General features: G+C 40.9%; 1 protein-coding gene and 1 long non-coding RNA gene across 3 annotated transcripts in view; one reads left to right on the forward strand and one right to left on the reverse strand.

Annotated features, from left to right (window-relative positions):
- Positions 1-12,876, reverse strand: part of UBXN7 (UBX domain protein 7) — a 59,227-nt gene extending 46,351 nt beyond the window's left edge. The window contains exon 1 of one of the 2 annotated variants that reach the window (XM_040621389.1): positions 12,680-12,876. In XM_040621389.1, coding sequence (XP_040477323.1) covers positions 12,680-12,842 — 163 coding nt within the window. In that variant the 5' untranslated portion in view covers positions 12,843-12,876. Of the gene's footprint in view, positions 1-1,342; positions 2,325-12,679 lie in introns of those variants that run through there. The other variant, XM_040621390.1, reaches the window with a different exon arrangement.
- On the forward strand, positions 11,587-13,382 carry LOC103678935. Its single transcript, XR_005832199.1, has 2 exons — positions 11,587-11,788; positions 13,164-13,382. It is a non-coding gene; the product is annotated as an uncharacterized LOC103678935 (long non-coding RNA).
- The last annotated feature ends 1,303 nt before the right edge of the window (positions 13,383-14,685 follow it).

Genomic DNA, 14,685 nt, shown 5'->3' on the forward strand with positions numbered 1-14,685 from the left:
CCCTTTACCCCTCCCCCACATACACTCACACTCTAAAATAAATAAATCTTTAAAAAAAAGAAATTTCAAAACACAGACATATGCAACTTTTTGAGGGGAATGAGGAGCTCAAATATCCAAAGAGCCAACCTTAGGTAATCTCGGGGCAAAACCAGCACAAATGTGATGAACAATTTTGAGATTCATGTGTTTCCATACTAGTTGTCATAAAACCTGAGGCTTTGTTTTAGTGCCTTCCTAATACTTTTCCATTATACTTCTTAAATGCTAAGAGGTCAATGTCTATTGTATTCCATTTTAATTTACTTATCTACACAGCAACTTCTGAAAGTTAAAAGGTTCCCATAGGTAGACCACTCTGGCTGCTTGTTCTAGCAGAGAGATGTATGAACTGCTGCATTTGCCTCATAAAGAATGCTAAAACCAGCTTCACAAGGCATCCACTAATCTTTTCCTTCTCAGAGAATTAAATCGCAGAGTTCGTATCATTTTTGGCTCTTGTCTTTCTAGGTGCTCACACTGCACTAAAGCACCATAAAAAAGCACAAAGAATATGTTGGTGGGGGAGTGAAACTCCCTCTGCCATAATAGCAACCAATGCTGGCTGCTTTCACTCCTTCTGAAACGTGTTCACAAGGAAATTCAACTTAAAAATGACCACTGCATCCAAATAGGTGTTGTCATCCTCTCTACCACCCTCCAACTATCAGAACTCCAACACAACTGACTGGGAACTCTTCAGAAAATCTGTGGGGTCTGAAGTAAAATAAAAGATGGTATGAAAATCAGGAACTTGTAAAACCAATCCTCAGGCAAGCTCGCCTGTCAACAATATGTTCTGCCTATACTAAAAGGCCTTTCCTAACTGCCTACATTTTTTTCACTTTATTATGCTGCCTAAAATGCAACCACTGACGAGATTTAGGTAAACAAACAAGCTTTTTTTATTTTTATTTTATTTCTTTATTTTTTTAGAGGTGGCAGGCAAAGGGAGATGGGGAAAGAGTCTTAAGCAGACTCCGCACTGAGCGCAGAGCGGGAAGCAGGGCTTGATCTGACAACCCTGAGATCACCACCTGAGCCGAAATCAGGAGTCGGAAGCCTAACCAACTGAGCCACCCAGTTAATCTTTTATTAATTTCTTCATTAGATGTAGAGCTACACTCTAAAACCCCATAAACTGAGGGTGAAAATACGAGATTAAGGGAGGTGGGTCAGGAAAAAAAGAGATATAAGTAGATTTAGCACCCAGGTGCCTTTTGCAGGAAACCTAAGGAAGGCCTACAAGAAGTGCTGCATTGAGGTGGGAGGTACCTTAGAGCATGAAAAAGATACTGGGTACCTGAGGATAGAGACACCAAACAGTTGGAATGAAGATATCAAATTTTTCCTCTGGCCAGTCCTATACACTGTAAGGAAGAAAAAAACATTCTTCATGTTCCCTTCGTTCTCAGGGAGTATAGTATAGATATTAAGAGCATGGATACTACTCAAATAAACCTGAATTTGACTCCTAGTCAAGTTGTGTGACTTTGATCTAGTTACTAAGTTCTCTAGCTCTCAGTTTCTTCAGTTATAAAATGGGGATATTACCAACTCTATGAAGTGCCTGTGTAGATTAAGAAAATTTACATTAAAGGATTTGGCACAGCTCCTTATTGGCAAATAGGCAGGCGGAGTAAGACATCTCAGTTTTCTTTCCCTCACTCATCTGATGCTATGAACATGTGCTTCACTCACGTTAAATACTTATTTTTTTTTAAAGCAGAAATATAATAAGAAATATCACTAGGAAAAAAATGAATGCTATACAGAATAAAACAATACCAAAAGAGATCTGCTTTAAAGAAACCTGTAACTAAGCAGCATTCCAGTATGATTGAGAAGCATCAGAAGGTGTTATAGTGGCAGTAGAAAACTTAATTAAAGTATAGGTAAGTATTCCAAAATTTCCTAGGTCCATAGGTTTATTGAACTATAGATTGAAATAGAATTTATTAAAAGGGATTCTACAGGGAATGACTTTAAGACACAAAAATAAAGCTATAATAAGGGAAATAATAACTGTGATATTTTGGGGGCAGATGGTATCAACACTTGAGGCCCAGAACTGCCATCTTATTTATAATCCTTACTTAACTATTTAACACTAGAATCTAAGCTGAAGGCAGCATATCCAGAGACAGCCCTATCATATCTCTGTTGACAATATGACAGGATAACGTGCATCACTGGCGCTTGTCAGTGACCTGTAAGAGCATTCAAAAATAAAGAGGCCTCGGGGCGCCTGGGTGGTGCAGTCGTTGGGCGTCTGCCTTTGGCTCGGGGCGTCTCTCCTCTCTGTCGTATAAATAAATAAAATCTTTAAATAAAATAAAATAAAATAAAATAAAATAAAATAAAATAAAATAAATAAAGAGGCCTCTACCTATGAATATTTTTTTTAAAAGAAAGCACATGCTAAACCCTGGCAAGACTGAAGAAGGTAGTATTAGAGAGGGGCCCAAGAAACAAAGTACACCATTCACCTTCTTAAATAAAGCCAAATTATCTGAGTCATCTTGCTTGTATAACCATTCTTAATGTATCGCTTGTATCACTTAGTGCATCATTTTAGAAACAGAAGACAAGGGAGAGATAATTAAAGGTTCCAGCAGTTCTTAATGTTGGGAAGTAGTAGAGCATTTAGTAATGTGAGAGACCATCTTTGGTGTTTCATGACTGGGGGCTGAGGGAGCACTACTGGCGTTTAGTGGAGAGAAACCAGGGATGCTACAGGTCATTGAAAAACACCTCCCCTCCCCCAAAGACTGCTCACACCTTCATTTCAGACTTACGACCTCCAGAACTGTGAGAGAATAAATGTGTGTTAAGCCATAAAGCTTGTGGTAATTTGTTACAGCAGCCACAGGAAATAAATACAAGTGCTAAATCTTCTGAAACGGATAGAACAGTCCTACACAACAAAAAACTGTCCGAGCCAAAATGCCAGTAACGCTCCCCATGAACTAAAGAGGAATAGGAAGAAGGGAAGGTTAACTGAGAAGGCAGAGAATAAGTATGGAGAACTAAATGATACAGGGGAAAGGAATAGCGATCAACAAGTTTAATCAAGTTGCAAGTTTTATCTTTATATTCAGAGGTGATAACTATTTTTGATGGGTCAGCTATAAAAATTTTGAACTTCTACCTTATTATATTCAGAATAAAAAACATATCTTTTTTTAAAGGGGAGGGACTAATAACACAAGTTTGCAGATTTAAACTATCTGTACGCTTGTTTAAATGGGCTTATTTTGAGGTCTTAATATTACAGGCAGCAACAGGATAGCTTAATCTAACCCTGCATCTTAGTGTGCTCAGGCTGCTCTAACAAAAAACCCAGGACTGGGTGGCTAAAACAACAAACACTTATTTCTCACAGTCTGGAGCCTGAGAAGCCCAAGATCAAGGCTCCAACAGATTTGGTATGTAGTACAGGCCTGCTTCCTGGTTCAAAGACAGCTGTCTTGGGGCACCTTGCTGGCTCAGACATTAGAGCATGTGACTCTTGATCGAGGGGTTGTGAGTTTGAGCCCTACACTGGGTGTAAAGATTACTTAAGAAAATAAAAAGCTTTTTTTTAAGTATATTTAAAAAAAAAAAAAAAAAGAACAAACACAGCTGTCTTCTCACTGTGTCCTACAGAAGGGGCGAGAGTGTTCCCTGGGGTCTCTTTTTTAAGGACACTAGTCCCACTCATGAGAGCTCCATCCTCATGACCTAATCTCCTCCCAAAGGACCCCACCTCCTGATACCACCACACTGAGGGTTTAGGATCTCAACATATGAAATGGGGGGGGGGGGCACACAAAAATTCAATCTATAATCTTTGGCAGGAGCTCCACTTTACTATTTCTCACTACATGCACCCTTTTTATTTACCCCTTATCTTTTCTTTCGTCTGTTTTAAGCCTGCTAATGGCACCAAAGTGCATTACTTAACCCAGCCTGTGGTATACAATTTACCAGTGGCCATTTCTTTGCTGCTGCCTCTTAGTTCACACTCTCTCCATTAATGACTTGAAATAGGAAATAGCCCAAAACCCGTAATGCAGTCCATATCTCCACCACAGCTGGAAGAAAGAACCAAGAGATTTTCCAAATGATAGTTGTCCCTTATGCCTATTCTCTACATCAGTTTCAAGTGCCAAAAAAATTAGTCTCTCCAATACTTTCAAGGAACCAAAGTACAGCAGTCAGAGAGAAAGAAAGAAAAGAGAAAAGAATCTCTCTATACAACAAACCCTTATTATCCCAGAAGGATAGAGAACAGAAATGATAAAGACACAAAGAGATTACTTTTTAGTTCTACCTTTCCTCCAGAAATGATAACAAAGTAAGCTAGACTGTCCACCTAGGAAACAGGAGTGCTAGTTGTAAGAAGTAAGGTGAAAGCTAACTTCATCAGTCTCCCATCCTGATGTAAAATTTTTAAGCATTCAGGAACTGAAAACATTGAAAAAAAAAAAAAACACCCACAAAACGTTATACTCAGAAAACTAAATTTAGTAAGTACAAGAGATACGAAATGATTGAGGTAGGTAGGGGACAGATAAACAAAGCTAATTTTTGTTGGATCAACAAAAGGAAACTATAGTGAGGGTAGTAGTAATATGATGAAAAATGCATAGGCTTAGGAGTAAAGACACCAGAATTCTAGACCCTGTTCTGCCATTACCTAAGACCAGTGGTACCCAAAGTGTGTGTGGTCCCTCAGACCAGCTATCTCCAGTCCATGACAAGATTAAAGCAGAAATTCCAGTTAAGGGGCGCCTGGGTGGCTCAGTTGTTAGGCGTCTGCCTTCGGCTCAGGGTGTGATCCCGGCGTTCTGGGATCGAGCCCCGCATCGGGCTCCTATGCTGCTTCTTTCTCTCCCACTCCCCCTGCTTGTGTTTCCTCTCTTGCTGCCTCTCTCTGTCAAATAAATAAATAAAATCTTAAAAAATGATAATAATAAAAAAATTCCAGTGTAAGTATTTAGAAACTTTTATAACAATTTGATAGAGTAATTTTATGTCTGTGCAATCTAATAATTAAAAGTTCAGACTTGAGGGGCGCCTGGGTGGCGCAGTCGTTAAGCGTCTGCCTTCGGCTCAGGGATCGGCTCAGGGCGTGATCCCAGCGTTCTGGGATTGAGTCCCATATCAGGCTCCTCCACTAGGAGCCTGCTTCTTCCTCTCCCACTCCCCCTGCCTGTGTTTCCTCTCTCACTGGCTGTCTCTCTCTGTCAAATAAATAAATAAAATCTTTAAAAAAAAAAAGTTCAGGCTTGAAAGATTTATGGATGGCAAACTGTCATATGAAAAAATGCCCAATATCATTAGTCGCTAGGGAAATGCAAATTAAAACCACAAAAATATACCTTTACACACCTACTAAAATGACTACAAAAAATTAAAAATACCAAATGAACAAAAAATAAAATAATTTAAAAAATAAAAATACCAAATGGGCAACTGAACTCTCATATATTGCTGATGGGAATGCAAATTGTGGCCTTGGAAAACAATTTGGCAATTTCTTAAAGCTATACACCTATCATATAATCCAATTATCCCACTCTAGGTATTTATCCAAATTAAATGAAAATTTACATTCACACATTTGTATGTTAATATTTTTAGTAGCTTTATTTATAATCTCCCAAACTGGAAACAGCACAATTATCCATTCACTTAATGAATGGATAAACAAATTGTAGTATATCCATTTAATGACATACTATTCACCAATAAAAAGGAAGGAACTACTCATACCACAACAATATGAATGAATCTCAAATGTAGTATGCTAAGTGAAAGAAGCCATACTCAAAAGGCTACATACTGTGATTCCATTTACATGACATTCTGGAAAAGAAAAACAATAGACAAAAAGATTAGGCTATAGGTGGAGGGAGGGATTGACTACAAAGGGGCAGGAAGAATTTCTGAGGATGACAGAACTGTTTTTACAACTTCACTGTGGTTACAGAATTGAACACCTTTATCAAAATTCATAACTACACACTAAAAAGGGCAGATTTTACTGCATGCAAATTATACCTTAATTGTAAAAAGAATTTGGGCTTATATTTTCTGTTATTTTTATTTCATTTTTCAAGCAATTAGTTTTTATTGTATTATAAAAGTACTTGTCCATGAGGACTGGAAATTAAAAAAAAAAAAAAAAGAGGTCCTTTCCTCCAAAAAGGTTTGAAGAGCACTGATCTAGACATATAACCCTAAGTCACTTTCCTTCTCATTTGGTTAACTCAGAAATGAGTCAAGATGGTTTTTAAGATATCTTTCAGCCCCAGGTGCGCCTGGGTCACTCAGTCAGTTGAGCGTTGGGCCAACTCTTGATTTCGGCTCAGGTCATGATCTCAGGGTTGTGAGATCCAGCCCAACATCCGGCTCTGTGCTGGCCGTGGAGCCTGCTTAAGATTCTCTCTCACCCTCTCCCACTGCCCCTCCTGCCCTCTTAAAAAAATCTATGAATATTCAATGATTTCTGGTTTCCTCAAGAGCACACCTAATATCTCAGTTACTGCCATACTCCTGATGTTGGAAGTACCATTACATTCTCCTGGTTTTCCTCCTAATCTTTGGTTTCTCTGTACTTTCTTCTTTGCGCTGTGTCAGATATTAGTGTTCCTTCAGCTTTGTGTCCTGGGGCCTACTGTTTTCTCACAGTACACTCTCCCTGCAAGATGCTATTCACATCTATAGCTTCAACCGCCATTGCTACAACTCCTCAGATGTCACTCCTCTTTCTAGACGCAGTCATTTGCTTATTGAACAGTCCGCTTTGGAAGTCTCACAGGCAGCAACTTATCTGAAACTGAACTAATCATCTTCTCCCCTCTTCCATAACCTTCATGAATAGCACCATTATACACCTAGATGTCCAAAACAGAATCCTAAGCTTCATTCTGACTCCTCTGGCTTCTTCCCATAACTTTCTTCCCTTATCTTCCACTTCTCTGCCACAAACTTATTTCAATAAGGACACCAGTGTCTTTCTTGGATTAAAGCAACAGTTTTCTACTAGTCTCGATGCCTGCCTCTTCTCCACTATAGCCAAGTAGGTCTTTCTAAAAAATCTAAATCTGGTTACGTCACTCCCCCAATTAAATTTTTCATTGACTCCGCACTACACTCAGAATACTGCCAAGATTTAACATGGGTTACAAAGCCCTTCCTAATCTGGCACCCACCCACTTACCTCTTCAGCTCAATTTACTGCATCTCCCACTAGCTATGCCCTATTCATTTGGAATTATCATCAACTCCCTAAATCTACTGTCTCTCCTTTCTTGTCTTGGTATGTGTGTGTATCTGTCCGTCTCTCCTCCAGGCCTTTGTACATGTTCCTCCTATCAGAAACATCTCTAAGGCTTCTTTCTTTCTTTCTTTCTTTCTTTTAAATTAAGTTCAAACATCTCTAAGTTCTTTCTTTCTTTCTTTTAAATTAAGTTCCATCTCCTCTAAGTTTTAGCTAAGAAATTACTTCTTCTGGGAAACCTTCCTTTACCTCTGTCTTTTGTGCTCCCATAATAGCTACTTACCATTCTCCCATTGTATTATAATACCTATTTATGTGTCTGTATTCCCATTAACCTTTATGCTTTTTGAGCACAGAAAACTTGTCTTTCTCACAGTAGTATTCCCCAGGATCTGAACCATGCCAGGCACATAGTACTCTATCAATAACTGAATTTATCAGTAAGATTCCATTCACAACTCAAAATTTATTACCTCTCTAAATTCTGCTCAAACATCATCACCTTCTGAAATAGTTCTTAAAATTCCAAAAGAGTTTTCTCATGATATCTAGAACACTTGCAACCATCTTTCCTGACAGAGAACTTAAACATATTTTAATACTAACCCAACAGAAATGTATTGTAGAAAAGAATATGAATGGAAATTGGCCACAAACCCAAATACTGCACACACCACAGTTTCTAATTTCTGTAACAAATATGCATTCATTTAACAATTTTAGAGAGAGATTAAACTAAGGTCTCTTCTATAACTGAGATTCTATAATTTCATTAAGTACATGTATGCCTACTATGCACAAAGTTTTATGGAATTCTACAGTAACAAACTCTTGTATTTTTCTCAGCCTCCACTTTCTATTCCTTCACATTTTGTCCTCACCTTCTATTGCCTGTTAATTTTTACCAATTCTATAGTGTCTATATATCCCTCATCCCATGAAACTATTCTAATTACATGTGTGCATTCTGTCTATGTGTGGCTGGATGTCAGCCCATGTTGGTGTTAATGGGATACTGTCATGGTTCAAAACTTTAAAAATTGTTCTTCTAGGGGGTACCTGCCTGGCTCAGTTGGAGAAGCATGCACCTCTTGATCTCGGGGTCATGAGTTCAAGCCCCACACTGGGTGTAGAGATTAAATAAAAATTTTAATTGTCCTTTTGCAATTACATTCAGATCCAGCAGCACATTCTTTCCTCATGTTTTAAGAACTGATAGCAGTCAACAGTCATTCAAACCCACGTATGATGAATATCAAGGGAGATCAAACTGAGAAATATTGTAAAATGTAGTGGACTATAAAGTAACAGGCCTGGTTTTCTATGCAACTTCAAATGACTCTAACATCATCAATGGTAAAGGTATACAGTTTCTCGATGTACTTCTTCTTCTTTTTTTTTTTTTAATTTATTTGAGACAGAGAGTGTACGAGCAGGGTGGGGGCAGAGAGAGCAGCAGACTCCCCACCGGGCAGAGGACCCAAAATGGGACTCAATCCTGGGACTACAGGATCATGACCTGAGCTGAAGGCAGATGCTCAACCGACTATGCCACCCAGGTGCCCCTCAATGTGAGTATTTCAAAGACCGTCACACTTCCCTTGGCTACTTGCTTATCAGAGTTTAACCAAAGAAAAAATATTTAGATGTAATATTAACTGAAAATCTTAGAATTCTAAATTATGTATACTATGGTCCACAATGTAAAAATAAGAAAAAACACAGTAAAAATAAAAGTAAGTATAGGACACCTGGGTGGCTCAGTTGGTTAAATGTCTGCTTTCGGCTCAGGTCATGATCCCAGGGTCCCAGGATCAGGTCCCACCCACATCCAGCTCCGTGCTTGGCAGGGAGCCTGCTTCTCCCTCTGCCTGCCACTCCCCCTGCTCGTGCTCACAATCTCTCTGACCAATTAAATAAAGTCTTAAAAAAAAATTTTTTAAGTATGCAAATAAGAATTGGAAGATAATATGTAAAATAAATATTGCTGCTGTGAGGGGTGCCTGGGTGGCTCAGTCAGTTGGGCGTCTCTCTTCGGCTCAGGTGGTGATTCTGGGGTCCTGGGATAGAACCCCGCATTGGGCTCCCTGCTTGGCGGGGAGTCTGCTTCTCCTTCCCCCTCTGCCTGCCATTCCCCCTGCTTGTGCTCTGTCAAATAAATAAATAAAATCTTAAAAAAGAATATATTGTTGTTGTGAGAGATTAGTTTTTACTTTTTTCAAAATCATTTCATGTTATGGTTTTTGTGTGTGTGATTTTTTTTAAGTTTTTTTTTTTTAAATCAGAGTCAGGTTTGCCTGGCTGTCTGTCAGTACAGCATGTGACTCTTAATCTCAGGGTCGCAAGTTCAACCCCCCACATTAGGCATGGAGCCTCCTTAAAAATCAATACATAAAAATAGGGGCGCCTGGTCCGTTAAATGTCTGCCTTTGGCTCGGGTCATGATCTCAGGGTCGTGGGATGGAGCCCCACCTCGGGGAGTCTGATTCTCTCTCTCCTTCTGCCCCTCCTCCCTGCTCGTCTTTGTGCATGCACACGCTCTCTCTCAAATAAATGAAAATCTTAAATAAAACTTTTAAAAAATCAGTCATTACACCTGAAGCTAATACAATATTGTGTTAACTATACCCAAATAAAAATAAATAAGAAAAAAAAATCAGAGCATTACTTCATACTCATACATGATATGGAGAGATCTGTTCTACTTAGTGAGAAATAAGACATAAAATTCTTTCAGTTTTCTGTTCTATTTTTAAACGTCACAGAAAAGGTAAGGCTCATATTTTTGAAAATGCATTGCTTTCACCAGAATGCTGGGCTTCCAGATAAGTAAAATCTTTTTGAAATCATAGCATAAGCTCTTAAGGTCAATTTAATTCATCCAGCAATGAATAAATATCAAATACCCTTTTATCATAAAAACTACAATTTAGGGGCGCCTGGGTGGCACAGCGGTTAAGCGTCTGCCTTCGGCTCAGGGCGTGATCCTGGCGTTATGGGATCGAGCCCCACATCAGGCTCCTCCGCTATGAGCCTGCTTCTTCCTCTCCCACTCCCCCTTCTTGTGTTCCCTCTCTTGCTGGCTGTCTCTATCTCTGTCGAAGAAATAAATAAAATCTTTAAAAAAAATAAATAAAAATAAAAATAAAAACTACAATTTAAAATAGATGTGGACAGAACCCCAAACTTTTTAAAATATGTGAAAAAGACTAAAGGGGTTAATCATGTGTTTCTAACAGTTAATCACTGTCTTGTTAAAAAATAAAAAACAAAAAACCCCAAGTTATTATTTTTTTAAGCTTTTTTAAATTTATTTGAGTAATCTCTACATCCAATGTGGGGCTCAAACTCACGACCCTGAGATTGGAGTTGCATGCTCTTCTGACTGAGGCTGCCAGGAGCCCCAGAATCCCCAAAATTATTAATAGAAATTCATAATACATTAAGAACAATCTAAGGTATCTTCCCTTTTGCAGATACCATTGTCTACTAAGGGTCTCCAACCTGATTGAGGAATAGAAAGGCCTGTAGCCAGGCAACAAGCCATGTAAGCTAGCAGAAAGAGTCAGAATTAAAGCAAGTAAGTGAGCCATTTTATCTCACCACACTTTGGGTTTTGTCCATATCTAACAAAAACGCTGAATTAGAAGAAATAACGTGAGTGAGTTCCTGAAGGGGTGGTCCTTAACATAAAAACAGTCTGAGTTCCTGAAGTGGTGGTAATTAACATAAAAACTGAAATTAAATAGGTGGCATCTTAAACCAACTCTAGAAAAATCTAAAGATTAATAATAACAAATTCTATATCTGATTCACTACAAAGATTTTTCTATAAAAAGGTAATGCTGCAATATTAACTTATATACACAGTAATTTCCTAATTTTCCCAGTAACAGTGATCTGCTTAGACACTGGGAAATGCACTACATCTTTAATAGTCCAATTACAAAAGTTTTAAAATATTAAGAAAAGTTGATCACTCCATTCCTCATCCCCATTTTACTGCAAATTTTACTTTACCAGTTTTGACGTGATATTTCATGTCCACCAGCTAGATAATGCATCAAACGTCTAGTAGTCATTTCAGAGCAAAAGATAAAACTAGCTTTAAATTATAAAACAGCAACGTGCATACAACCTGTCTGGTTAAAACAATATAAAATTTTACTTAACCAGATATTATATGTCAAACTCTAGGTACATTAACAGTAGAAACCTTCTCTGCACCTAACAAATAACCAGATGAAGTACAGATCTGCTCAGAGAGGGAACTAACATTCTAACCTCCTTCCAAAATGACAAACTAGAACGGCAAAATTACACTCAGGCACATGGAGTACTCTTCTCTCAAATCACTCCACAGAGAACTTCATCATTTGCTCCGCCCTCTAATAACTCATGCAAAAAAAGTTCAGCACCATCAGAGAGAAACAAGGCATAGAGAATTCGTAGAATGGCTTAGGGCCTTTCCTCCAGGCGGTAAGAGGATCTGCGTGTGCCCTTCGCAGGGGTCCAAAGGAAAAGAATAACCGAGGGTTTGGGGGATGCTGACACCCAAAAACTGACTTTCTCTCAGAGAAGTTTCTGCCGCCATCCCTATTTTATCAGCAGGAGGCTCCGGCGCCATCGTCCCAGTCTTTATGATTTTATTATGGGGAGGTGGGAAACGCCACCCAGGATTCCTCCAGGCCTTCCCTATTAAGGTTGGGGGGTTCCCCCTCATTCTTCTCTTAAAACCTCTGTCTTGAAGGTACTCCTCAGCACCCCCCTTTCTAGCGGCCTATCCCCCAGAATCGGTAAAGGCATTGCCGAACCCACCAGCCTCGCCGTTAAGGCGGGAGGGCCCGAGCACGCCAGGGCCACGGCGATGGCTCTGAGGGGCCCAGAAAGGGGAAGGGCAGGCCAGGGACTGGGGGAGAATGACCTGGCCGAGGAAGAATGGAAAAAGGAGGTGAGAGATGCACTGCACCCCAGGGTTGCACAGAGAAGAAAAGGTGATGAAGGAGGAGGAGGGCGGTGGCCCGGGTGCGGCCCCCCACCTCTCCCGCCCCCAGGTCCCCGGGCCGGCGGGGGCGGATGAGATCGGCCCATTCCCCGGGTCTTGGCTGACAAGGGGGGCGTTGGGGGTGGGTGGGGGTGTCTCCCTCCACACCGCAAGGAGACCGAGAACGAGGTATGGGGTGCGCGGGGGGGCTGTCTCCCGCCTGAACCCGGAGACCCGACGCCGTCGTCGCCTCTTCCTCAGAAGGGAGGACGGGAGCTGTGGGTGAAGCCCGAGGGAGAAATGCATGAAGGTAAGGGGAAGCCCGGGGCGGAACGGTCGTCCGCTCCAGACCCCACTCTCCACCTTCCGGTAACCGCGTCTCTTACCGGTGATGGCGGTGAACTGCTGAATTAACCCCTTCAGCGCCGAGGACGCCGCGGAGCCCCCGTGGGCAGCCATCTTACCGCCGCCGCCGCTGCCGCCGAACAACAACACAGACACACACGGACCGCCCTCCCCCACCTCGCCGCGCGGTTTGCGCAGGCTCATTGACCGCCCCCAAGCTCCGCCCCTCCCGCCCCCCACCCACCCCCCACCCCCCAGCGGCGATCGGCGCAGGCGCATTTCCAGGCCGGTCCGGGAGCGCTCTCTGCTCTCCCGGTGTGGTTGGCTGCGTGGTTGCTGTGTGCCGGCGGCATCCTTTACAACCTCTGGTGCCTTCCTCTTCAAGCTCCAAGGCCAGTCTCATAGACGCGATATCTGTTCCTGGTTTCCGAAATAAGCTTCGGGCTCGGCTCTTTGCGTTTCAACTTCACAAGTTTTATTGACAGATCCAACCGCCGATGACAGTTTTTCCTTCTTTTTTTGCAGCTCCATAGCTTTCTGCTAGGTTTCCTGCAGCTCCTATCAAAATACAAATCCTACAACATCGCACTGAAGCGTCTTTTGCACCTGCTCCCCAACCTCTGTCTAGCTAACCGAGTGCGACGACCCATCCAACAGAAGTCAAATACCAGAACCCTTCGTGCCAATAAAGCACTGGGCGCAGAGTCTGACATATAGTAGTTTTAAATAAATGATTGTCCAGTCCACTTTCCTTCAGTAAATTTGTCAACCCATGTCTCCCCTCAAGGTCTCACTTAATTTTCTCACCTATAAAACGAGGAGGTGTCATTTGGGTAAAAATAGAATGTGTATTTGTATATACAGTATACGTATAGATGTATAGAAAGAGCATTGGAAAGTTGTACTCAAAAGGATACTGGTGACCCCTAGAGAGGGGAGCAATAAAAGGGATGGCAAAAGGAGACTTTGAGTGTTTTTTATCCTTTTGTTTTTAAGATTTTATTTATTTATTTTAGAGAGAGAGCTCAGATGCGAGGGTGAGTTGGGGGAAGGAAGAGGGAGAGAAGCCAGCAGACTCCGCCCTGAAAGCTGAGAGAGTGGGGCTGGATCTCATGACCCTGAGATCATGACCCATGAGCTGAAATTAAGAGCGGGAGGCTCAACCCGCAGAGCCACCGAGGTGCCCCTATCTTTTATTTTTAAACAGATAATATTAGTATATTACTTATACTTTTAAAACAATTATAGAGGTGCACTCAAATTTGATGATCCCTCCCTTCATTTATGAGAATAAAATTAAGGAGACTTAATTTAGGTTCTAATCTCCCACCCACGTATTTTGCATCTATATAGGAAAATGGTCTAGTAAAAGATGAGAGGAGTCATCTGGAGAACTGACCCAACCTAAGAGTGTGTAAATGTGCTACTGGAGTGAATTAAGAAATAACCAAGTCAAATCAAGATAACTATAGGGTTATAGCTTCAGGAATATATGATTGATATCTTGCGATTGAAGATATTGATACGATATCAGAAAACAGACTCCCTATCAAGAGTATTGTCAATTAAATGAGGAAGATTGGTCCTACCACTACCTCCAGGTTACTGCAATTCTCTGGGTTTGTTGGGAAATCCTAAAGACCAGTCATGGATTTGGGAAGCTGTTTGGCTCACACTGACACAGAAGTGCAAAAAAGGAGAGGAAAACAAGGACAAGAAACAATGTGACCTCTTCCTTACTTTTTTTTTTTTTTTTTTTTTTTGAGAGTGAGTAAAGTGAGTTTTATTAAGTGAGGATACAGGAAAAGCTCTCAGGGTGAGAGGGGTTTTGACAGGGTTGTCCTTCCTTATTATTTTTTTTTTAATCTTTTTTTTTTTTTTTAAGTAATCTCTACAGGCAATATGGGACTTGAACTCACAACTCTGGGATCAAGAGTTGCATACTCCATGGGGCGCCTGGATGGCTGAGACGGGTAAGCATCTGACTCTTGATTTCAACTCAAGTCATGATCTCAGGGTCATGAGATGGAGCCCCACATTGGGCTCC

The sequence above is a fragment of the Ursus maritimus genome, unplaced genomic scaffold, assembly GCF_017311325.1.
Source record: "Ursus maritimus isolate PB19 unplaced genomic scaffold, ASM1731132v1 scaffold_4, whole genome shotgun sequence".
NCBI classification, from domain to species: Eukaryota; Metazoa; Chordata; class Mammalia; order Carnivora; family Ursidae; genus Ursus; species Ursus maritimus.